This window comes from Sus scrofa, chromosome 4 (assembly GCF_054392235.1).
Source record: "Sus scrofa isolate SSC_HxYL_T2T_F1_AM1 chromosome 4, Sscrofa_HxYL_maternal_Yorkshire_Landrace_v2.0, whole genome shotgun sequence".
In the NCBI taxonomy this organism is placed as follows: domain Eukaryota; kingdom Metazoa; phylum Chordata; class Mammalia; order Artiodactyla; family Suidae; genus Sus; species Sus scrofa.
The window spans coordinates 37,372,322-37,397,679 of NC_139386.1; the positions used below are offsets into that span (position 1 = coordinate 37,372,322).

The 25,358-nt window shown below is 35.2% G+C and overlaps 1 protein-coding gene across 33 annotated transcripts in view; it reads right to left on the reverse strand.

The window, feature by feature from the left end:
* Window positions 1–25,358, reverse strand: part of VPS13B (vacuolar protein sorting 13 homolog B) — a 729,842-nt gene that overhangs the window by 259,314 nt on the left and 445,170 nt on the right. For all 33 annotated transcript variants that reach the window (XM_085021978.1, XM_085021986.1, XM_085021974.1 and 30 more), the window contains 2 exons: window positions 19,763–19,889; window positions 17,365–17,508 (listed from right to left, as the gene is read on the reverse strand). In XM_085021978.1, coding sequence (XP_084878104.1) covers window positions 17,365–17,508; window positions 19,763–19,889 — 271 coding nt within the window. The remainder of the gene's footprint in view (window positions 1–17,364; window positions 17,509–19,762; window positions 19,890–25,358) is intronic.

The window sequence follows — 25,358 nt, forward strand, 5'->3', positions numbered from 1 at the left end:
CTAAAATTAAGACAGGTGTGATATAGCTCAATGCACCTAAGAAGCCCTTCCCTTGCAGAGAATAGGCAGAAAAGTACTTAGTAACTTTTCCAGGTCTAGATTTTAAGAAAAAAAATTAAAGGGATTTCCTCATAGGCTCTCTTGTCCATTTAAGGCTCTTCTTGAATTTGTATTTTATTAGAGCCTGAGTTTATTGCCAGGTTAAAGTAGTCAATCCAGATGCCTCTGAAGGGAAACAAATACTCAGTTGACAGGTGACAGAAGGTCACTACATGCATGTTATCCAAAATTCCTATCTCCTTTTCTAAGGAGAAACGTTATAGAAAGTTTACAGAAGTTGCAGAAACATGTAACCCTTGAAATGGCCTCTCCCATTCATGCCTACCTCAAGACAGAAAGCACTGAGATAGACTAAAGCATCAACATCCTCTCTCATATCAGTTTTAGTTCTTGCTTTCAAACCCTACCTCACTCACTTGTGTTCTTAAGGTATATTTGCCTCTATTTTCCTCATCCTGCCTTAAGTTCTACTACAGGAAACATCTGCTATTATACCACCACTCAAAGTCCCTCCCCTCTTATGTTACTAGTTCCAATGATCCCTAGTAATCCTTAGGTTGGTCAAGTATGCCTTGTAAGAATTTTTCACCATTCACTAAAACCCAAGAATTTCCATTCCTAAAATGAAGGACAACTCCAAAGCAGATGATTTCCAAGTTAAAACAGTAATAATACTCCAAAAAACAACCTCCACCACCAGTCCTAGGGCATATACTCAATCACAGCTCAAAAGAGTCTAACTTATTATATTCTATTTTACAGCAAACTGCAAAAGCACCAAAGTCAACTATATTAGGCATGTATAAGCTCCATTATATTTTTCCATACTATTATACTGTTTCTATATATAGAAAAACTTAATATTTTAGAATGGGAGAATAAAGATTTTGGTGATTTTATTAAATGGTACTCATAGAAAAAACATTATTTATTTGATACCCTATAATTTTCAAACTCTGTACCATTAACTTCAAAAATCACAACCTTCTCTTCTCTAGCTCTACTGTGTCAAGTGTGCAGCAGGTCTAGAGAACTACTGGTCCAGATGAAGAAGACGGAATGAAGGCTTTAGGAAAAATGGTTCCAAGGGAAAAAGCAGAGGTGACGTTATTTTATAGGTTTCAAAGGGTGAAGAATTAAATTGCCAGGCATTATGTAGAGTCAATGGTGGGAGCTGAGGTGGGGTGGAAAGAAAGAGAGAAGAGATAGAGATTTAAAAATAACAAAAACTGACCACATTTTAAAAATGTGGCAATGATTAACTTTAGGAAAAGCAAAAGAACATAAAGAGAGGAAATATAATGTTCTATTAGTTCACTAAGCAATGAACAATATTTACATGTTTGTAATGAAAACAATTTGTAGTGACTTTAAAAACATGATATAATGGAGTTTCTGTCGTGGCTCAGTGGTTAACGAATCCGACTAGGAACCATGAGGTTGCGGGTTCGATTCCTGGCCTTGCTCAGTGGGTTAAGGATACGGTGTTGCTGTGAGCTGTGGTGTGGGTTGCAGACGCGGCATGGATCCCACGTTGCTGTGGCTCTGGCATAGGCCGGTGGCTATAGCTCCGATTAGACCTCTAGCCTGGGAACCTCCATATGCCGTGAGAGCGGCCCAAGAAATGGCAAAAAGACAAAAAACGGACAACCAAAAAAAACATGATATAAGAATGTTGGGAAAATGTAAGACTGGAAAAGAAGTGTAAAAGATGAAATCCTCATCTACAGTAAATAGCAAGTGAACAGAAAATACGAAAATAAGTAAATCAAGAGACGATAGTCTATCCATTTTATTAAAAAATATGGAGATAAGTACTAGAAGGAACGGCTTACAGAAGTAAAATGACTAAGCAGGATGAGATAAGGATATAAGGGTAGTGACACTATTTTAATATATTTAACAACATGTGGTTGTTAAAATTCATGCATTACTTAGCTAAAAATAACATCACATTATAAAAAATAATCCATTCCAAGCAAACAAGCTAGTTTCAGTATCTTATCTAGATAGCTTATAATTTTATAGCTTTTAGATAGGTTAGACAGTTTTCATTTCAGTTTAAATCACTGTACTACTTTATTTATTTATTTGCTTTTTAGGGCTGCACCCATGGCATATGGAGGTTCCCAGGCTAGGGATCAAACTGGAGCTGTAGCTGTCAGCCTACACCACAGACACAGCCATGCAGGATCCAAGCCACTTTTGTGGCCTACACCACAGCTCATGGCAATGCCGAATCATTAACCCACTGAGAGAGGCCAGGGATCGAACCTGCAACCTCATGGTTCCTAGTTGGATTCATTTCTGCTATACCACTATGGGAATCCCAAATCACTATACTACTTTAAAATGTGATAAAAATTATCTTTTCTTATGGTTTTGTGTGTGTGTGTACGTGTGTGTGTGTGTGTGTGACTGCAACCAGAATAAAATGTTAAAAAAAGCAGTATTTGATTTATTTTTTAACAATTCCTTAAAATGTCCATAATACCAATATCTTTAGGAACATTTACAATGATTTTTATTTTTTTAAAAATTATTGTATAAAAATGGCTTGCATTATTAGCCCATACATACACTTACACAAATTAAAATTCTTTAACTCTTTGTTTATTCACATTCCTTTTCAAAAGTTTCCTGATACTTACTGGTACATGTAACTAAACTATCTCCCTTGCTAATTTGTGGAGGAATGTTATTATTATATTACTAATAACGACTTTTATATAATTGGGCTTTTATGGGACTTAGATCACCTTATAAGAAGAAAAAGAATCTTCTAAAGAGTAAACCAATTGTGTCAATCACCCTAGCCCTGCTAAACATTAAGAAAGATATCAAGGATGAGTAGTGGGGTTCTATTGTCGGAGAAAAATTAGAATTGTACATTTAGATTCAACTATGAAGCTATCTAGGAGGTTAACTTCTACCTCATGTAAATCGCAGGGAAGTAGGATGTAAGAAACCCAAATAACATTCCTCATGTACCACACAGAGCCAGATGTTATCATAAAGAGAGGAACTACAGAATGGAATATAGAAGGACATGTACTTTGCAATATGGAATGAATTTTGGTTTTTTGAATACCAAATGTTTATTTTTTTATGTACTTTCTCAGCCTGTCAATAACATGTATAGAGAAACAAAAAAAGAGAAATTTAAAATGAAGAAACTGAATATTCTAGGAACCAGCAGTCATGGAACTAAAACATAACATTTGAAGGAACCCCTGTAATCAGAGTACAAATACAGGCTACTTAATCACTAAGCAATCAGTACATTTTTAGAGCAAAAATAATGGAAAAGTTTCAATCAATATGGGAGGCAACTTGCTTAAACCAGTGGATAATCATTTTATTACCTAAAGTGCTTCTCTTTCAGCTATATACTTGAAAGTTTTCATATATGTTAATTGCATATCTAATTAAAATTGATATTAAACATTGGTTCTAGCAATAAGACTGCTCAGCCATTTTCAATTATATTTCTAAAGAGCTCTCCATCTTTCATTCCCTTTGTTTATAGTGTAGATATGTCTCTCTAGTAACAAAATCCCCTTTTCACATTCCTGAATAATTTCTGAAATTAATGTTTCAAATGAAACCTCATGAAAGATTGTCTAAAAATATTAACATCTTGAAAAGTAAGCAGAACAAAAGAAATAACAATTGGAACAGAGATCAATGAAATTGAAAATAGGAAATCCAATAAATAAAATCAAAAGTTGATTCCTTAAAAAGATCAGTAATACAGATAAGCCTCTAGCCAGGCTAACTAAAAAATCTAACAAAATAAATTAACCACATGCCACGCCTGCAAGACCCCTCAAAAATCACCAAGAGAGAGGAATCAAATTATTAATGTCAGAAATGAAAGAGGGGACATACCAACAGATCCTATGGAAATTAAAAGAATAATACAGGAATACTATGAAAAAGTCTATGTGCACAAACTTGATAACAATTTCGAGGAAATGAACCAATCCCTAGAAAGACAGAATCTAATAAAACTAATACAAGAAGGAAGAGAGGATGTGAATAGACCTATATATATTAATAAATTTCATCAATAATTAATAACCTTCCAAAACAGAAAGCATCAGGCCTAGATGGGTCACTGGTAAATTCTACCGAACATTTAAGGAAGAAATTATACCAATTCTTTACAATCTTTCAGAGGACAGATGCAGAAGAAATATTTCCTAATTCATTCTATGAGGCGAGGATTACCCTAAACACAAAACTAGACAAAGATATGAAAGGTAAAGGAACCTATAGACCAATATCTCTCATAAACATATATGTAATGATCTTCAACAAGATACTAGCAAATGGAATGCAACAATGTTAAAAAAGAATTATATACCATGACAAAGTGGGACTTATTCCAGGTATACAAGGCTGATTTAATATTCAAAAATCATTCAAGGTAATTTGTCACATCAAGAGACTGAAAAAGAAAAAAATCGCATGATCATATCCAAAGGATGCAGAAAAAACATTTGACAAAATTCAAATCCATTCCTAATAAAACCTCAGTAAGTTAGGAATAGAGGGTAACTTCCTCAACTTGATACACACTACTTACAATGACACCTACAGTGAGAAACTTGGACCTTTCTCACTATGACCAGGTAGAAGGCAAAGGATATCCTCTCTAACCAGTATTTTTCAATAACATACTGCAAATCCTTGTTAATACAGTAGGGCAAGAAAAAACTACTACATTTAGAATGAATAAACAATAAGGTCCTACTGTACAGCACAGTGAAATATATCCAATCTCCTAGGAGGTTTCCATGAGGGAAATTATATTAAAAAAGAAGTATTTATATGCATGATCGTTGGGTCACTTTGCTGTACAGCAGAAAATGGCAGAATGCTGTAAATCAACTATACTTAATAAAAATTTTTCTTAAAAAAGGAAATAAAAGTATACATATTGTACTACTCTATCATACCATGCACCAAAATAAATACAAAATGAATTAAAAGTTAAATATAAGACCTTAAGCCATAAAATTTCTGGAAGAAAACCTAGGCACTATGCTCTCTGAGATCATTTTTTGCAATTTTTTTGGATATGCCTACTCAGGCAAGGGCAACAAAAGCAAAAATAAACAAATGGGACTACATAAAAACTGTAATACATTTCCTTTTTTTTTTTCTTTTTCTTTTTAGGGCCACACCCATGGGCATATGGAGGTTCCCAGGCTAGAGGTCAAACTGGACTGTAGCTGCTGGCCTATTCCACAGTCACAGCAATGCAGGATCCAAGTGGTCTGCAACCACAGCTCATAGCAATGCTGGATCCTTAACCCACTGAGCAAGACCAGGGATTGAACGTGCTTCCTCATCGATGCTAGTAAAATTCGTTAAATGCTGTGCAATGATGGGAACTCCTTCAGAGGTAAGGAAATTATCAACAAAAGGAAAGACCACCAAGTGAATGAGAGAAGATATCTGTAAATGATATGTGTGATAAGAGGTTAATATCCAAAATATATACAGAACTCATACAAATTCAACATAAAAAAAATCCAATTAAAAATGGGCACAAGATCTAAGTAGACATTTTCCCAGGGAGGACATAGAGATGGCCAACAGGCACATGTAAAGATCCTCAATATCATTAATTATCAGGGAAATGCAAACGAAAACCAAAATAAGACAACATCTCACATCTGTCAGAATGGTTATTATCAAAAAGACATAAATGAAAGTGTTGATGAGGATGTGTTGAAAAGGGAACCCTCATGTTTACTCCTTTGTAAATTGGTAAGCCATATTAGAAAACAGTATGCAGGTTCCTCCAAAAATTAAAAAAGAATTACTATATGTTCCAGAAATTCTACTCCCAGTTATTTATCTGAGGAAAACAAAATCACTAATTAGAAAGGATATATGCACCTCTATGTTCACTGCAGCATTGTTTACAATGGCCAAGATACGGAAGCAGCCTAATTTCCCAACAATACATTACTGGATAAATTAAATATTTTAATTATGTGTCCCACACACACATACCAGACAAAGGAATATTATTCAGACATAAAAAGAATGAAATCTTGTCATGTGCAAGAACATGGATGGAACGAGACAGTATTATGCTAAATGAAATAAGTCAGACAGAGAAAGACAAATACTGTGTAATTTCACCTATGTGAGCAAACTAAAAAAAAAAAAAAAAAAAAAAAAAAACACACACACACACACACAGTAACAAAACAGAAAAAGAATCAAAGTTATAGAAAACAAACAAGTGGTTATCAGAGGGGAGAGAGGTGAGGAGGGAAAGAAGGAGGTGAGGGAGATTAAGAGGTAGAAACCTCCAAATGCAAAATCAATGAGTAAAGGGTATCAAATACAAAGTGGGGGGGGGTATAGTCAATAAATGTGATATCTTTGTATGGTGAAATAATGTAACCAGAATTATGGTGATCATTTTGAAATGTATAAATATTGAATCGCCATATTTTGTAAAGGAACTAGCATAGTGTTGTAGCTCAATTATATTTCAAAAATAAAAATCTTATGAAGGTAAGCAAAAGGTACAAATTTCTAGTTATAAGATAAAGAAATCCTAGGAATTTAACGTACAACATAATAAATATAGTTAAAACTGATGTTACATGGATGGGTTAGTAAGAAAGAAATCCTAAGAATTATCATAAACATAAAAAATACAAAAACTCTTTGAACAAATAAGCAATTATAGCCAGTTGGCAGGATACAAGGTAAATATAGAAAGTCAGGAGGAGTTCCCGTCGTGGCACAGTGGTTAACGAATCCGACTAGGAACCACGAGGTTGCAGGTTCAGTCCCTGCCCTTGCTCAGTGGGTTAACAATCCGGCGTTGCCGTGAGCTGTGGTGTAGGTTGCAGACGCGGCTCGGATCCCGCGTTGCTGTGGCTCTGGTGTAGGCCAGTGGCTACAGCTCCGATTAGACCCCTAGCCTGGGAACCTTCATATGCTGCGGAAGCGACCCAAAGAAATAGCAAAAAAAGACAAAAAAAAAGAAAAAAAGAAAGTCACTTGCTTTCCTATATACAAATCAAGAGGTGAAATTTGAAATTAAAAATACATGACCATTTATATTAGTACACAGAAAAATGAAATTCTTAGATATAAATCTAATGAAACAAACAAGATTCATGTAAGCGAAACTACAAAAACACTGTTGACCAAAATCAAAGAAGAACCACGCAAAGGAAACCCAAAAGAAAACAAAAAGACAACTTTCAGAATGGGAGAAAATAGTTTCAAATGATACAACTGACAAGGGCTTAATCTCTAGAATATATAAACAACTTATACAACCCAACAGCAAAAAAGCCAATCAATCAATGGAAAAATGGGCAAAAGACCTGAATAGACATTTCTCCAAAGAAGATATACAGATGGCCAGCAAACACATGAAAAAATGCTCAACATCGCTGATTATAAGAGAAATGCAAATCAAAACTACCATGAGATATCACCTCACACCAGTCAGAATGGCCATCATTAATAAATCCACAAATAACAAGTGCTGGAGGGGCTGTGGAGAAAAGGGAACCCTCCTGCACTGTTGGTGGGAATGGAAACTGGTACAGCCACTATGGAGAACAGTGTGGAGATACCTTAGAAATCTATACATAGAACTTCCATATGACCCTGCAATCCCACTTTTGGGCATATATCCGGACAAAACTCTACTTAAAATAGACACGTGCACCCACATGTTCATTGCAGCACTATTCACAATAGCCAGGACATGGAAACAACCCAAATGTCCATCGACAGATGATTGGATTCGGAAGAAGTGGTATATGTACACAATGGAATACTACTCAGCCATAAAAAAGAATGACATAACGCCATTTGCAGCAACATGGATGGAACTAGAGAATCTCATCCTGAGTGAAATGAGCCAGAAAGACAAAGACAAATATCATATGATATCACTCATAACTGGAATCCAATATCCAGCACAAATGAACATCTCCACAGAAAAGAAAATCATGGACTTGGAGAAGAGACTTGTGGCTGCCTGATGGGAGGGGGAGGGAGTGGGAGGGATCGGGAGCTTGGGCTTATCAGACACAACTTAGAATAGATTTACAAGGTGATCCTGCTGAATAGCATTGAGAACTTTGTCTAGATACTCATGTTGCAACAGAAGAAAGGGTGGGGAAAAAAATGTAATTGTAATGTATACATGTAAGGATAACCTGACCCCCTTGCTGTACAGTGGGGAAAAAAAAAAAAAAAAAAAGAAGAACCAAATAATTGGAGGGATATTCATGTTCTTGGATAGGAATACTCAACATTGTCAAACTGTCGCTTCTTCCCAACTTGATCTATGAATTCAAAGCAATCTCAGTCAAAATCCCAGGAAGTTAATGGATACTGGAAAACAGATTCTAAAGTTTATATGAAGAGGCAAAATACCCAGAATAGCCCATACAATATTGAAGGAAAAGAACAAAATTGGACAACTTGTTGTTGGACTTCAAGACTCACTATAAAGTTACAATACTCAGGACAGTGTAAAATGGGCAAAATAAACAAAGAGATCAATGGAACCTAATAGACAGTCCAGAAGCAGCCCCCTTTACTATGGTCAAATGATCTTTGACAGAGGAATAAAGGGAATACAATGAAACAAAGACAGTTTCTGCAACAAGTGGTGTTGAAACAACTGGGCATACAAATGTAAAATAATGAATCTACACTAATACCTTACCTGCTTCACAAAAGTTAACTCGAAATGGACAATAGGCTTAAATGTAAAACACAAAACTATAATACTCTTAGTTGATAACATAGGAAAAAACCTAGATGATCCTGAGGATATGGATGCCTTTTTAGATACAACACCAAAGATGTGATCAATGAAAGATACAACTGATAACCTAAATTTTATTTAAATTCAAAAACTGCTCTGTGAAAGATAGTATCAAGAAAATTAAAAAACAAGCAATAGATTGGGAGGAAATACTTTCAAATAGACACATCTGAGAAAGAAATGTTATCTAAAACATACAAAGAACTCTTAGAACTCAACAGTAAGATACAGCCTAAGATATGCTACCCAGCAAGAATATCATTTGAAATAGAACGGGAAATAAAGAATTTCTCTAACAAACAAGAACTAAAAGAGTACAGGAACACTAAACCCATTCTAAAGGAAATACTGAAAGGGCTTCTCTAAATAAAAAAGAAGTAAGAAGAAATAGAATGGAGTAAATCACAACTGGAAAGTAATCACTTAACTAAACCATTATACAGATCTAAAAAGAAAAAAAAAAAAAAACCCTATTGTAAAAGTGACAATAAACACAAGGAACAGCAAAAGGATAAACATGAAGAAGTTAAAATGGGACATTAAAATCATAAAGTGTGGAGAAGGAAAGTAAGAAAATCCAGATCTTTTTTTTTTTTTTTTAAGAATGCATTTGAACATATATAACTATCAGTCTAAAGCAAGCAGATATAGGAATGGGTTAATACACTTGAAAACAGGGCAATTACAAATCGAAACCAAACAATACATACACAAAAACTGAAGAGGACACAAACACAAAATAAAAGGAAATGATACAACAACAAAAAAACAAAAAAAGGAAGAACAGAGTCAACAGGAAAACAAGGTTTAAAAATAGCAATAAAGGAGTTCCCTTCATGGCTCAGTGGTTAATGAACCCAACTAGGATTCTTGGGAATATGAGTTCTATCCCTGGTTTCACTCAGTAAGTTACGAATCCGGAATTGCTGTGAGCTATGGTGTATGTCTCAGACGCAGCTCAGATCCAACATTGCTGTGGCTATGGCATAGGCTGGCAGCTGTAGGTCCGATTTGACCCCTAGCCTGGGAACTTCCATATGCCAAGGGTGAAGCTCTTAAAAAGGGGGGGGGGCAATAAATATATACTTATCAATAATTACCTTAAAGGGCAATGGACTGAATCAATCAAATCAAAATGGACAAAATCAAAAATCAAAAGACAGAGTGGCAAACTGGATTAAAAAAACAAAAGCCTGCAATATGCTGCCTGCAAGAGACTCATCTTAGGGCAAAGGACACATATAAATTCAAAGTTAAGAGATAGAAAAAGATATTTCATGTGAATACAAAAGACAGGAAGTGGGAGTTGTAATATACCTATCAGACAAAATAGACTTTAAATCGAAGGCCATAAAGGAAGACAAAGAAGGGCACTAATGATAAAGTATCATTTCAAGAAGAGGATATTACACTCATCAATATACATGCCCCTAATATAGGAGCACCCAAATATATATAATAAATACTAACAGACATAAAAGAAGAAACTGATGGGAACACAATAATAGGAGACTTTATCACCCCACTCACATCAATGGACAGATCCTCTAGACAGAAAAAATAAGGTAACAGAGATCCTAAATGACACAACAAAAAACTTAGACTTAATGACATTTTTCAGGACATTACAATATACATTCTTTTCAAGTGCACATGGAATGCTGTCAAGGACTGACCACATACTGGGAAACAAAAATAACCTCAATAAATTTAAGATTATAGAAATTATTCCAAGTACCTTCCCTGACAACAATGGCATGAAACTAGAAATCAACCACAGGAAAAGAAATGAGAAAAAATTGACTAAATGGAGACTAAACAACATGCTACTAAAAAAACTAATGGGTCAATTAGGAAATCAAAAAAATAACTTGAGACAAATGATAATGATAACACCAACATTCACAATCTATGGGATGCTGCAAAAACTGTTCTTGGAGGTAAATTCATAGCAATACAGGCCTACCTCAAAAAAGAAGAAAAATCTCAAATCCACAAATTAACCCACCACCTAAATAAATTAGAAAAAGAACACATGGAGTTCCCGTTGTGGCTCAGTGGTTAACGAATCCAACTAGTTACCATGAGGTTGTGGGTTCGATCCCTGGCCTTGCTCAGTGGGTTAAGAATCTGGTGTTACTGTGAGCTGTGTTGTAGGTCGCAGACACGGCTCAGCTCCCGGGCTGCTGTGGCTCTGGCGCAGGCTGGTGGCTACAGCTCTGATTTGACCCCTAGCCTGGGAACCTCCATATGTCACAGGAGTGGTCCTAAAAAAGGCAAAAAGACAAAAAGAAAAAAAAAAAAAAGTAAGAAAAAGAAAAAGAACAAACAAAACCTAAAGTCAGCAGAAGGAAAGAAATCATGAAGATGAAAGAGGAAATCAATAAAATCAGGATTTAAAAAAACAACAAATAAAACAATCAAACCAAGAGCTGGTTCTTTGAAAAGGTAAGCAAAACTGACAAACCTATGGCTAGACTCACCAACAAGAGGAGAGAAAAAACCCAATAAACAAAATAAGAAATGAAAAGGGAGAAGTCACAACGGATACTACAGAAATACAAAAAAAAAAAAAAAAAAAAAAAAAAAAAAACCACGAGAGAATACTATGAACAATTGTATGCTAACAAGTTTGACAACCTAGAAGAAATGGACAACTTTTTAGAGACTTACAGCCTACCAAAACTGAATCAAGAAGAAATAGATCAACTGAACAGACCTATCACTAGAAATGAAATTGAATGTCATAAAAACACTCCCTACAAATAAAAGTCCAGGACCAGATGGCTTCACAGGTGAATTCTACGAAACATACAAAAAGGAACTTATACCCATGCTCCTTAAACTTTTTCAAAAGGTTAAAGAAGGAACACTCCCAAAGACATTCTATGGCACCACTATCATTCTAACTCCAAAACCAGACAAAGATACCACCAAAAAAGAAAACTATTGGCCAATATCTTTGATGAATGTAGATGCAAAAATTCTCAACAAAACTGTAGCCAACCGAATCCAACAACATATAAAAGAGATCATACACCATGACCAGGTGGGATTCATTCCAGGTGCACAAGGATGATTCAACATACGTGAACCAATCAACGTCATACACCACATTAACAAAAGAAAAGTCAAAAAGCACATGATCATCTCAATAGATGCAGAAAAAACATCTGACAAAGTCCAACATCCATTCATGATCAAAACCCTTACCAAACTGGGTATAGAAGGAACATACCTTAACATAAGCAAAGCCATTTATGACAAGCCCACAGCAAATACAGTACTCAATGGAGAAAAGCTGAAAGCCTTCCCACTAAAATCTGGAACAAGAAAAGGATGTTCACTCTCACCACTGTTATTCAACATAGTATGGGAAGTCCTAGCCACAGCAATCAGACAAACAATAGAAATAAAAGGCATCCAAATAGGAAGAGAAGAGGTAAAACTGGCACTGTATGCAGATGACATGATGCTATACATAGAAAACCCTAAGGACTCAACCCCAAAACTACTTGAACTGATTAATAAATTCAGCAAAGTAGCAGGATGTAAGATTAACATTCAGAAATCAGTTGCATTTCTGTATACTGACAATGAAATATTAGAAAAGGAATACAAAAATTCCTTTTAACATTGCACCCCAAAAAATCAAATACCTAGGAATACAGCTGACCAAGGAGGTGGAAGACTTATACGCTGAGAACTATACAACATTAATCAAGGAAATTAATGATGTAAAGAAATGGAAAGATATTCCATGCTCCTGGGTTGGAAAAATTAATATTGTAAAAATGGCCATACTACCCAAAGCAATCTACAGATTCAATGCAATCCCTATCCCATTACCCATGACATTTTTCACAGAACTAGAACAAACAATCCAAAAATGTATATGGAACCACATAAGACCAAGAATTGACAAAGCAATTCTGAGGAACAAAAACCAAGGAGCAGGCATAACTCTCCCAGACTTCAGGCAATATTACAAAGACATAGACATCAAGACAGTGTGGTACTGGTACCTAAACAGACATACAGACCAATGGAACAGAAGAGAGAACCCAGAAATAAACCCAGACGCCTGTGGTCAATTAATCTTTGACGAAGGAGGCAAGAACATAAAATGAGAAAAAGACAGTCTTTTCAGTAAGTATTGCTGGGAAACCTTGACAGCTACATGTAAATCAATGAAATTAGAACACACCCTCACACCATGCACAAAAATAAACTCAAAATGGCTTAAGGACTTAAATATAAGACAAGACACCATCAAACTCCTGGAAGAGAATATAGGCAAAACATGCTCTGACATCAACCTTACAAATGTTTTCTCAGGTCAGTCTCCCAAAGCAACAGAAATAAAAGCAAAAATAAACCAATGGGACCTAACCAAATCTACAAGCTTTTGCACGGCAATGGAAAACATAAAGAAAACAAAAAGATGACTTACAGAATGGGAGAAAATAGTTTCAAATGATGCAACTGACAAGGGCTTAATCTCTAAAATATACGAGCAACTTATACAAAAAAGCCAACAACCCAAGTGAAAAATGGGCAAAAGATCTGAATAGACATTTCTCCAAGGAAGATATACAGATGGCCAACAAGCACATGAAAAAATGCTCAACATCCCTGATTATTAGAGAAATGCCAGTCAAAACTACCATGAGATACCACCTCACACCAGTCAGAATGGCCATCAATAACAAGTCCACAAGTAACAAATACTGGAGGGGGTGTGGAGAAAAGGGAACCCTCCTACACTGTTGATGGGAATGTAAGCTGGTATAACCACTATGGAGAACAGTATGGAGGTACCCTAGAAAACTATATATAGAACTACCATATATGACCCAGAAATCCCACTCTTGGGCATATATCTGGACAACACATTCCTTAAAAAAGACACATGCACTGCATGTTCACTGCAGCACTATTCACTATAGCCAAGACATGGAAACAACCTAAATGTCCATTGACAGATGACTGGCTTCAGATGATGTCTGTGTGTGTATATATATATATACACACATACATTAGAATAGAATACTACTCAGCCATAAAAAAAAGAACAAAATCATGCCATTTCCCGCAACACGGATGGAACTAGAGACCCTCATCCTGAGTGAAGTAAGTGAGAAAGAGAAAGACAAATACCATATGATATCACTTATATCTGGAATCTATTTAGGGCACAAATTAACCTTTCCACAGAAAAGAAAATCATGGACTTGGAGAATAGACTTGTGGTTGCCAAGGGGAAGGGGGAGGGATTACAATGGACTGGGAGCTTGGGGTTAATAGATGCAAACTATTGCCTTTGGAATGGATTAGCAATGAGATCCTGCTGTGTAGCACTGGGAACTGTATCTAATCACTTGTGATGGTGCATGATAATGTGAGAAAAAAGAATATATACATGTATGTGTAACTGGGTCACCATTGCTGTACAGCAGAAAATTGACAGAACACTGTAAAGCAGCTATAATGGAAAAAAATAAAAATCATTATATATAAAAAATAAATAAATAAAACCAATACGAAACATTAAAAAAAACCACACACACACAAATAACCCACTGAAAAGTGGGTGAAGACCTGAATAGACATTTCTCCAAAGAAGACATTAGAGATGGCCAAAAGGTCCATGAAAAAATGCTCAACATCAGTTCTTATTAAAGAAATGCAAAACAAAAGTACTATGATGGCCATTCTCACACCAGTCAGAATGGTCATTATAAGTAAATCTACAAATAACAAATGCTAAAGAGGGTGTGGAGAAAAGCGAACCCTCCTACAATGTTGGTGGGAAGGTAAATGGGTACAACCACTATGGAAAACACCATGGAGGTACCTCAGAAAACTAAATATAGAAGGAAATACCATGTGACTCAGCAATCCCACTCCAGGGAATATATCTTCAGAAAACTTTCATTGAAAAAGATACATGTACTTCTTCGTTCATTGCAGCACTATTTACAACAGACAAGACATGAAACAACTTACATGTTCACTGGAGGATAAATGGATTAAGACGGTGTGGTACATATATTCAATGGATTGCTACTCAGCCATATAAAAGAACAAAATAATGCCATTTGTAGCAACACAGATGGAACTAGAGAATCTCATACTAAGTGAATTGAGTCAGAAGGAGAAATACAAATACCATACGATATTACTTATATCTGGAATCTAATATATGGCACAAATAAACCTATCTACAGAAAAGAAGCAAAGTCATGGACATGGAGAAAAGACTTGTGGTTGCCAAGGGGGAGGGGGAGGGATTATGATGGACTGGGAGTTTGGGGCTAGTAGATGCAAAGTATTGCATTTGGAGTAGATAAACAATGAGGTCCTTAATGGACCAAACTGTCCAAACTGTCCTCCCTGACGAGAGCGTTTTTTTTTTTCCTTTTTTCAATTGTGGTAGAACATACATAAAATAAAGTTTACCAACTAGATCATTCTTCAGTGTATTCTTTTTTTTTTTTTTTTTTTTTTTTTTTTTTTTTACTTTATTTCTGTATACTGCCTGCATTGTTTAAAGGTTTTTATTTTTTAGCCATGCCTGTCTCTTGCAGAAGTTCCTGGGCCAGGGATCAGACCCATGAGACAGCAGTGAGCCAAGCTGCAGTGGTGACAACACCAGATCCTTAACCTGCTGAGCCATCAGATAACTCGGGTCTGTAATTTTAATATAATGTCCAAGAAGGATAAAGGGGCACAGACACAATTTTAAAACAGCCAAACAATTCTAGTTTGTTTATGGAACTATAATGAATGACTTAACACTCAGGTATGAGTTGCTAGCCGTCTAACCCTGAGTGTGCCTTATTTACTGAAATCAGATCCTACTAATAGGCATCAGAAGTAGGTAGGTAAGTAGCAATCAATTTGCTAAGTTCTATAAATTCCTAAAACATATCAGAAATATGTGATATAGATTTCATTGACATGACAGATCCCTAAAATTGGCACAAATAATATAGGAATTTGTTTCCAACCCAACTTGCTTCAAGGATTTCATTGAGGATGTCAAGGGGAAATATTTTTGATCTGCTTGTTTTTATATCATATAATTATATTCTCATGGATTGTCTAAAATATATTGGGGAATGGTTCCCTTGTAGTTCAGTAGGTTAAGGATCCAGCATTGTCACTGCAGTGACTCAGTTCTCTGCTGTTGTGTAGGTTCAATCCCTGGCCCAGGAACTTCCATATGCCATGGGTGAGGACAAAACTATATATACATCCCTTCCTTCTTGATATATACATAAACACACACATATATATGTAAAAAGAATCAATATTTTGAAGAGTATATAGCTCTATAGTCCTTTTAAAAAATCATGGGTGGTAAAAGATGATCTAGTTAGAGAATCTTTAACTATGAAAATTAAAAAATTTATAATTTTTAAATCTTTAAAGATAAAGGTGATTGAGACTAATGTAACAGTTATAGTACACCAAATTGGCAGACTGAAAAAAGCACTGACTTGAAAGATTTAGTTTAAAACCTCAGATCCACCATTTTTTACTTATGTGTGTATGATCTCAGGCAGGTCACTTACTGCCTCTGAGCCCCAGCATCCTAATCTGTACAATGGTGATAATGCTCACATCTACCTCGGAGTGGTTGTAGTAACATGCTTGAACATAGGAGTTAACCTACATGAAACTACCTGGCACACCTCCTTAGCATCAGGTGGCTCTCGGTGAGTACCTCTTCCTTCCTGTCCTTCTTAATAAATTGCACTGAGAGCCTTCTGCATAACACACAACAAAGGTAAAAGCAATGCCTTTTTCATAGATAAACAGTTTTTTCCACTGGCGCTTTTATCAAAGATTTATTCTAAGTACAGATATGGTTATAGAAGTATGGAAACAAAAAAGCAAAGAAAAATATCTTGAGAAGCATCTAACAAGCAGCTTTGTTTCATGCTGACATGCTTTGTGGTTACAATGCAGGCTTCCAATGAACACTGGATCAAAATTAAAATTCTAGGCAGGCATTCAAGTTTTTTGATTGTGTCCATTCTTCACTGAGCATGGGAAACGAATGCTTTAGAAGTTATTTACTGAAGATATTCCCATAGTACTCTTACAAAGTTCACTTCCAAAAAAGGCCTCAGCCCTGTAATGGATCTCAGTAAGTAAAAGCTATACCAGGTTTTGTGCATCATACTTTAAAAACTACAGCAAGGTAATAAAATCATGTTTTTTACAGAGGCTTTTCTGAGGCTGGGCCACAGCAATTGTGCAAAGGTATATGATAAATTACAGGAAAAGAGACCAAAGAAATTTCAAAAATAAAGAACACCATTCCCAAATGATTTATGACCATGTTTTGAATAAAATTAAATATAGAATAAGCATAAAGCATTTAATTTAATTGTTTTCCTATTATGAATGTAATGCTGGCACAAACGCAGAAGGCCTAATCAAAATCAGGTAATAGTTACCTCTGTGGCTTTGCTTGATGGTGCCAGTCCAGTCATATTTGCTACTATTAACTGATGTAAGAGTTGAACTTGAGCCACACTTAGGAAGAAGTCCAGGTTTGTGGTTATATTCACTTCCAAGGAATGGCCACACACTAAAATCTCCTAAAGGAGAAAAAAAGGTTGAATACAGATAAAGAAACATGATAGCCATTAGATGATAATTTATCATTCTTTCTTATTTGAACTCTACACAATGTTGATAAATTCTCCTGGGACTCCAGTTCCAATGTTAATGAGAATTGCAGAAATGGTGAGCCTCTTGACATAACTTTAATGGATTAATTTAATAAATATTTATGAGAGCCTCCTGTGCACTATGCCTTGTGTTAGTTACAGGGAAACAAACCAACAGTAAGAATTTTTTCACTATTTCATGTACATTTGGCTTTTTCATACACTGTTGCAATATGTCGGTGATGGTATAATTCTTTAGCATAAATTTGTACATCCATTCAAACCAACAAATATTTACTGAGCATCTCCTAAGTATTATACCCCACATTCAAGTGCTAGGAACATCAGAGGGAGTCAGGTTGGCCTTGAAGGACAATCTGCTCTTGAGAAGGTTATAATCTAGGTGGGCAGACAGACGTAAACGGGCAACTACAGGCAGGCAATTACAGTCACAAGTGGTGTGGTCAGAGTATTCTCTAAAGGACACTCTCCAGATGATTTATAACAAAATGGAGTGCAGAAGCCAAAGAGAGCTAGACCAATTAATTTCATTTTTCTAAACTGCTAAAATCTTGGCAGCATCAGGTAGATGTCCGCTACTTAACTGGTGCCATTCTGCATCACTGAGCCACTTGAACATTCACTGTTGGAAGACTCAGGGAAGGAAAACAGAAATGAAAAACAATCCAGAAGTTTCACTTAATAAGCAGAAGCCCTGCCTCCTGTCATGAAGCACATGTGGACAATGTTCAAATGCTTGGAAACGTCCAACAAACCTTCTTCTTGTTAGTGTCATCCAAGAGAATGGATTTAAGGAGTTTACGAGGGTTCCAACTACAAACTACACAGCTTAGAGTAGCTTTTAATAAAGCCATAAAGAACAGCATGTCGGAAATGATCCCCCCCACCTTTTTACTTAAATAACCTTTCCCTCCAAAAGTTTCTAGTATTTACTTATTATAGTTAGAACTCTTTTTTTTTTTTTTTTGGTCTCTTGTCTTTTTAGGGCCGCACAAATGGCATATGGAGGTTCCCAGGCTAGGGGTCTAATTGGAGCTGTTGCTGCCAACCTACGCCAGAGCCACAGCAACACCAGATCCGAGCCGCATCTGCAACCTACACCACAGCTCATGGCAATGCTGGATCCTGAACCCACTGAGTGAGGCCAGGGATCGAATCCAAACCAGATGGGTCCTAGTCAGATTCGTGTCCTCTGTGCCACAGAACTCTTATTCCTCAATTAATGATGAAAGGAATATATTTGTGTATTTTAAACTAATTGTGTTGCTCAAAGATACTAGCAGACTTACTTTTTATATACCTTTTGTGGATATTCAAGATACCATGCCTTCCCCATAGGGCTATTATAAAAATCAAATAAGATAACACGTACAATATTATTTTTTTTAAATTCAGATAAGAATGTAAACCTTTATCAACTTAATTAATATATTTCAACTGTACCTAAATTTTCTGCATTTTTCATAATAACTGCCTATAACTCTGAATGATCAAAGTATCTTTAAAGTTATAATGGATCACATTATTATTACATTTCTATTCTAGGCCTATAGGCAGTATACCATGTCATCAGACTTCAAATTTGGATCCACTACTAAATGGTAACATTGGTCAGGTTACCTAATTTCTTTTGATCTCAGCTTCCTCATCTATAAAACATGTATACTAATAATATCCATCTCATATGGATGGATTCTGTGAAGAATAAATAAGATAATTTAGGTAGACCTCTCTTTGTAAAGTAATCCACGTGAGATCTCTAAGTGATCTGTCAATATTACTGTTGCTTTTATTAGAAAGAAGTTGTAGAGGTCAGGAGTGTACGGCCTGGAGCCAGACTGACTGGGTTCACACCATGTTCTGCTTCTTACTACTTGTGAAAATTTATACAAGTTAACTCTCTATGCTTCAGTTTCCTCATCTATAAAATGAGGACAGTAGGAGAACCTAATCGGATTATTCTGGGGATTAAATGAGTTATTACATGAAAAGCAGTAACTGAACAGAATTAGAAAGTACTCAACAATTTTTAGCTATAATCATAACTGTTAATAATAAGCTAATCTGATATTCCGTGCACTGCAACTAAGAAAACCCCTAACAAACAAAGAAAAGCTACTCAATTACTTAGACTAAAATAAAACCTAAAGCAAGTTCTAACCTCAGTGTGCATATTTTCTGGAGAAATTATTTTGGTGAAAATGATGGCAGGTGCTCCAGTTATTCGGACAGAAAAATCTGTTAAAATGGGAGTCAAAATTGCTCTTCTTTCTTGATGCCGTCGTATACTAAAAGATAAAAGTAAAAAAATTATTAGCCATTTCATTTTTAAGGATAACTGTAATTACATTTGTACAAGCCTTTGTATTACAACCATGTATAACAAAATTACATTATTTTGAGTGTCTGTACATTTTATAGATATGATTTTATAACTACAATTGCTAACTTCATACTCATAAAAGATAAAAAAAAAAGTCACTGAGAAGTTTAGATATAAATTAATTTCATATTAGTAGCATCCTAGGACCTGTTAATAAATTACTTTGTCTATTTTTCATTCCTTTTTTTTTTTTTTTTATTTTATAGCTGCACCCACGGCATATCAATGCTCCCAGGCCAGGGACTGAATTCAAGTCACAGGTGTGGCAATGGTGGATCCTTTAACCCACTGCACTGGGCCAGGGATCGAATCTATGCCTCCACAGTGACCTGAGCCTCTGCAGCTGGATTCTTAACCCACTGTGCTACAGCAGGAATGCCTTTAATTTCTTTTGTTTTTACAAATAGTTTAGTATCTCTCTTGTTATCAACAATAATCTTACTATTTTGTGACCATTTTACATTTCCCAGTTTTAGTATTTCTGACATTCTACTTTACAACTGCCATCTTTCCAATCCCACTAGGTTCAAAAGCTTATCTTCTTAATCCTTGACCCTTTAAAAAAAAAAAATGCTAAGAACCATCTGAATTCATTGATTATGACTGCCTTTACAGTTTGTGAAATGGCTTTTGTAACTGTGATATTCTTCTTTACAACAACCCTGTGGAGAATTAAGGACCATTACTGGCCCCAAATTAGTTATGAAAAGATGAGGGTTAGGGACCTGATGAAGGCCACCCAGCTGGAACGAAGGTTCCACAATTTGGCCTGAAAGGCAAGGTGATACCAGAGCAGCATATGACCTCTATTTTAGTTCTTCTTTAAACATTTTCACCTTTTGATCAGTTATTTAGCATATTATCCCTACTTTACATTCAGTATTGTCAAATTGCTAGTAATTTCAAAGGAAAAGCTGCATTCATAGTAGATGAAATCGGAAAATATTACTGAGAAACCAAAGCTTGTGCTAGTGCAGATCCTTATGTCTACTGCCCATATACTTAGTTTTCATTTTATAAAATAATATAGTTCTATGTTTTACTAGCCAGCTGTACCTCAAAAGTTCCTTGGAACCATTAATTTAACATTTCTTATAAATATGTTCCTATGATTCTCTTATTATAAAATGAAAATTGAGATCAGAGAATTGGCCTAAGATATCTTATGAATAAGCCCAGAGAAAACTCGAGTCTGTCTATGTCTTTTCCTACCAGAGTTGTCTAGAGAGTATTGGTATCTTTTGTTGAACTCTGCAATGGGCAGAGCTTTACATGGTTTCTGCCAAAAAAGCAAATTGGATCATCTGGTTCTGTGACACATAAGTATTGTATTTCAAGAAAATCAATTTTAAAGAATTAAGAGATCTGGTGAATAGAGGGTAACAGGAAGAAGTATTAAAACCTGAATACAGAGGAAGGGTTGAGATCCTGAGAGACACCATAATTATAGCCTAATAGCTCAAATTCCACAAAATGACCAATGTGAGAAACACGTAACATCTGATGTGCTCTCATAGGGGAGTGCTTAAAATATATGATGTATTAAAAATACCTTAAAATGGAAAAGATGGCAGAGAACCAAATAAGAGCAAACTTTAACTAAAGTTAAAGTTTATGGGGGAAAAATAGTACTTGTCCGTATCATAATTTTTTCCCATTATGTGAATTAAATCAGTAACAAAAAATATGAAAGACCCATGACCTTAGAAATTTAAAAAAAATTTAATAAGTCAATAGTCTGATGAAACTACGACTTTACTGGTATAGAGTGTTAACTTTTCCTTTCTATTATCTCTGGTAAGTATTTGGATACGCATTTTTTAAACCATAAAAACATTTTTATAGATTCAAATATTTTCAAGGATGAATTCAAAAGAAAGAAAAAATAAACACTGAAGAAATAACTACAATGAGAATTAAATTCTGCCAATATTTTACTAGATCATAGTCTAGGGTTTAAAATAACAAAAGAGGGAAATAAAACTCGAAGTATTAACTGACATTGTTAATGACATCAGGGTCTTAGTCACTTTCCATAAACCAGGAGAATAGATTTTTAATGGCCATATTGAGACCACAGGCTAATCCTTACATCCCTGACAGGCAAGGATTTTGAAATGAGCTGCCAACCTAGATCTGGGGCCCTTAAAAGGCCAGAAAAACAACATCCTATCAAAAATAGAAAAGAACGAGGATGTTTGCCTGTCTTGGCAAGATAGCTTATTGGAAAACAAAACAAAACAAAACAAAAAAACCAACAGAGATCTCCATGTTGTTTCAACTTAAAAATTAAAATAATGGGGAAATTAAAAATTATGGGAAATACCTCATGGGTGTTTGGAAGCTGTAATTTATATTAGTTGTGTCAGTTCAGGAATGTCCACACTGAGTTATTTATATAAAATTGCCACCAGATCTTTGGTAACACTGTGGTATCAGCTGGAAATAGATGTAAAACCTCTCTGGAAAAACATGCCCTCAAACCAACAAAAAGGATTCGAAGCAACCAAGACGACTGAAAACAAACTCCTAATCACAGATTTCACATATTAATTCCCAAAATTATTAGCAAGAGGAGAATTCAATTCCATTATCAAATTCATTATCAAGAACTACTGATAATGGAATTTCCACATATGGACAATATATTTCTTTAAAATCATTAAACACATATAGGATTGAATGGAAAACACGAGGGAAAAACCAAGGTACTACGAAAAAAAAGGCAAAACAGATTTGAAAAACAACCAAATAGAACTTTCAGAAGTAAAACAATTTATTTACTATAATTAAACACATAATAGTTGGATAAAAACAATTTCAGATATAACTTAAGAACAAATTTAGTAAACTAGAATATAGATTTGAGAACATTCCAGAAATGTATTCAACTAAATTTTAAAATGGAAAGTTTAAAAGTTAAATGTGCTGAGGATGGAACTCCTATAAAAGCTGGATTGTGATGATCATTGTACAACTATGAATGTAATAAATTCATTGAGTAATTTAAAAAAAAAAGGAAAAAAAAAAGTTAAGTGATGTGGAGAGGCAAGTCTGATATATTTAACTGACAAGCCAAAATGAGAGAAAAGAAAGGGAAAGGGATGGTATTAAAGAAATAATGACTGAGAACTCTCCAGAACCGCTGAAATAGAGGAATCCACAAACTCAAGAAGCACAATGCGTCCTGGTTCAGAGTAATACAATAGGATCCACGATTACACATATCTTGATGAATGATGGATATTAAAATCAGCGAGAGAAAAACATTATCTATTTCTAAGGCACATGGGATTGGGAGAGCCATAGAAAAAATATTTCTACGATATGTTCTAATATAGCAATGATTAAATACAGCTCAATATTGTCCACAGAAACAAAGAAATGGTATAATGATTTGTGCCTATCATCCAATACAGAGGATTAAGCCCATAAAAACTTACTAAACTCTCTTTGAGTATTAAAAAACATTAACAACTGTAAGGTGGTAATCAAATTACAGCAAAGTAATCATATGTGTTAAGCTATTCTGTTAAGCCTTGAAAGGGGGAGACTGTAAATAATAAAAATGACAGTTCTCTGAAATTGTCACTAAGCAAGAAGGCATATGTATATGCTACATGCATTCATGAAAATACATATTTGGGGAGGTTTTGGCCATTTTTCTTGGGCTCAGCATATTTATGCTAAGGTTCTTCCGCCCATCTTCCTAACATTTTGGTGTGACTTCATGGTAAATATTAAAGAAGTTTAGGGACCATACTTCAAAATTTATAAGACAAGTAAGAAAAATGGTATTAAGACTTCCAAAATATTCCACCAAGAATAAAAAAGTGCTAGATGGTCTGTGTGTGCATAGAACATTTCTTATGCAACTGAAAGACTTTTTCATATGGTATTATGGTAATGAACTGGATCAGTATCCATGAGGATGCAGGTTCGACCCCTGTTCATTCAGGGGGTTAAGGATCCGGCATTGCCATGAGCTGTGGTGCAGGCCAGCAGCTACAGCTTCAATTCGACCCCTAGCCTGAGAACTTCCATATACCACAGATGTGGCCCTAAAAAGATAAACATAAAAAAATAAAAGTTACGTGTTGCAATACACTTTTAAGTAAATCTGATATAATCTTGTTTGGCTCCTTGTCTTAAAAACAAAATGTTGAAGGAGGACTAATGAGGGCTTTGGTCAGCTGGGTTTAGATCAATCTGTTCATTATCTATATTCACGTATATAAAAATCATGTAATATTAGGAGCTATAAGACTACAAAGTAACTGAAAATATAGAAGGCTTTTAAAATTTTATGATATATTATTATGACAATTATATTCAGCTTAAATATTTTCTGACTTTTGAGTACCTACTGTTAAGATACAAAGAGTAAGCCTGGACAAGACAGATCTTTGTCCTTTTTATCTCTCTGCCGCCTTTACAAGGTTGCCAAGAGCCCTTTCAGCCAATGCGTAAGGAAGAAAATATTTGCTGGCTATTGGGAGGGATAAACCAATGGCTCCTTCCTGCTGCGTCAGGATCCCTTTTCACACCTAGTTCCCAGGTATTTTCAGTGGCAGGAAAAATCACATTTCCTCATATAAAGCCATGAAAAAGCTTAAGAGGATTATTATAAAATCGTACAATTCAAGAGGGTTTTGGTCACTCCAGGCATTAATCCATAAACTATGGGAATCAGTTTAACTTCTGTTCTATAATTTTCCTTAGGCATTCGCCTGACATTTCCTGCAAATTAAGAGAAAAGTGATGGTTTTCAGGTTAAAGAGTAAAAATGAAGAAAATGCTCTCTTTCTACATTCCTGTGTATGATTTCAGGTGCAATTCTGGAAAAGTATCATGTTTGATTAATTGCAAATCAATATATGCAAGGGCTCCTAGGAACATTTGGGTGAGACTTCACTTCCAGAAATAAAGCTGTGAGATTAAAAGACAGATGCAACAGTCATGAGCTCTCAGAATTAAGAACAACTGTATGTGTTCCAGGTACTTTAATGTCATCACAAAGCCACACTTCCACACAGGCATTGTTACTAATCCTGTGAAGCACACAACTGACAGATTTTAAGGATGTGTCAAATTCATATTCAGCCTGGTAAGAAAACATAGCAACACTAATTTCTAAAAAACCGTTTGTGTCGGGGGGACAAAGGCGTAAGGGTAGTGTATGTACTTTGGTACATGTATATCAAAATATTTAAACAAATAAACATGCTGTGACTACTTCTCTCAATAAAGTTTGAAAGATTAATTTCCCAAGGATATCAAACATAGATAGTGAGGGGGCCAAATAAAAGTATATAAACTTTTTAAAATGAAAACTAAATTATTTATTTTTCAAGTATAGCTGTTTTTTTTTTTT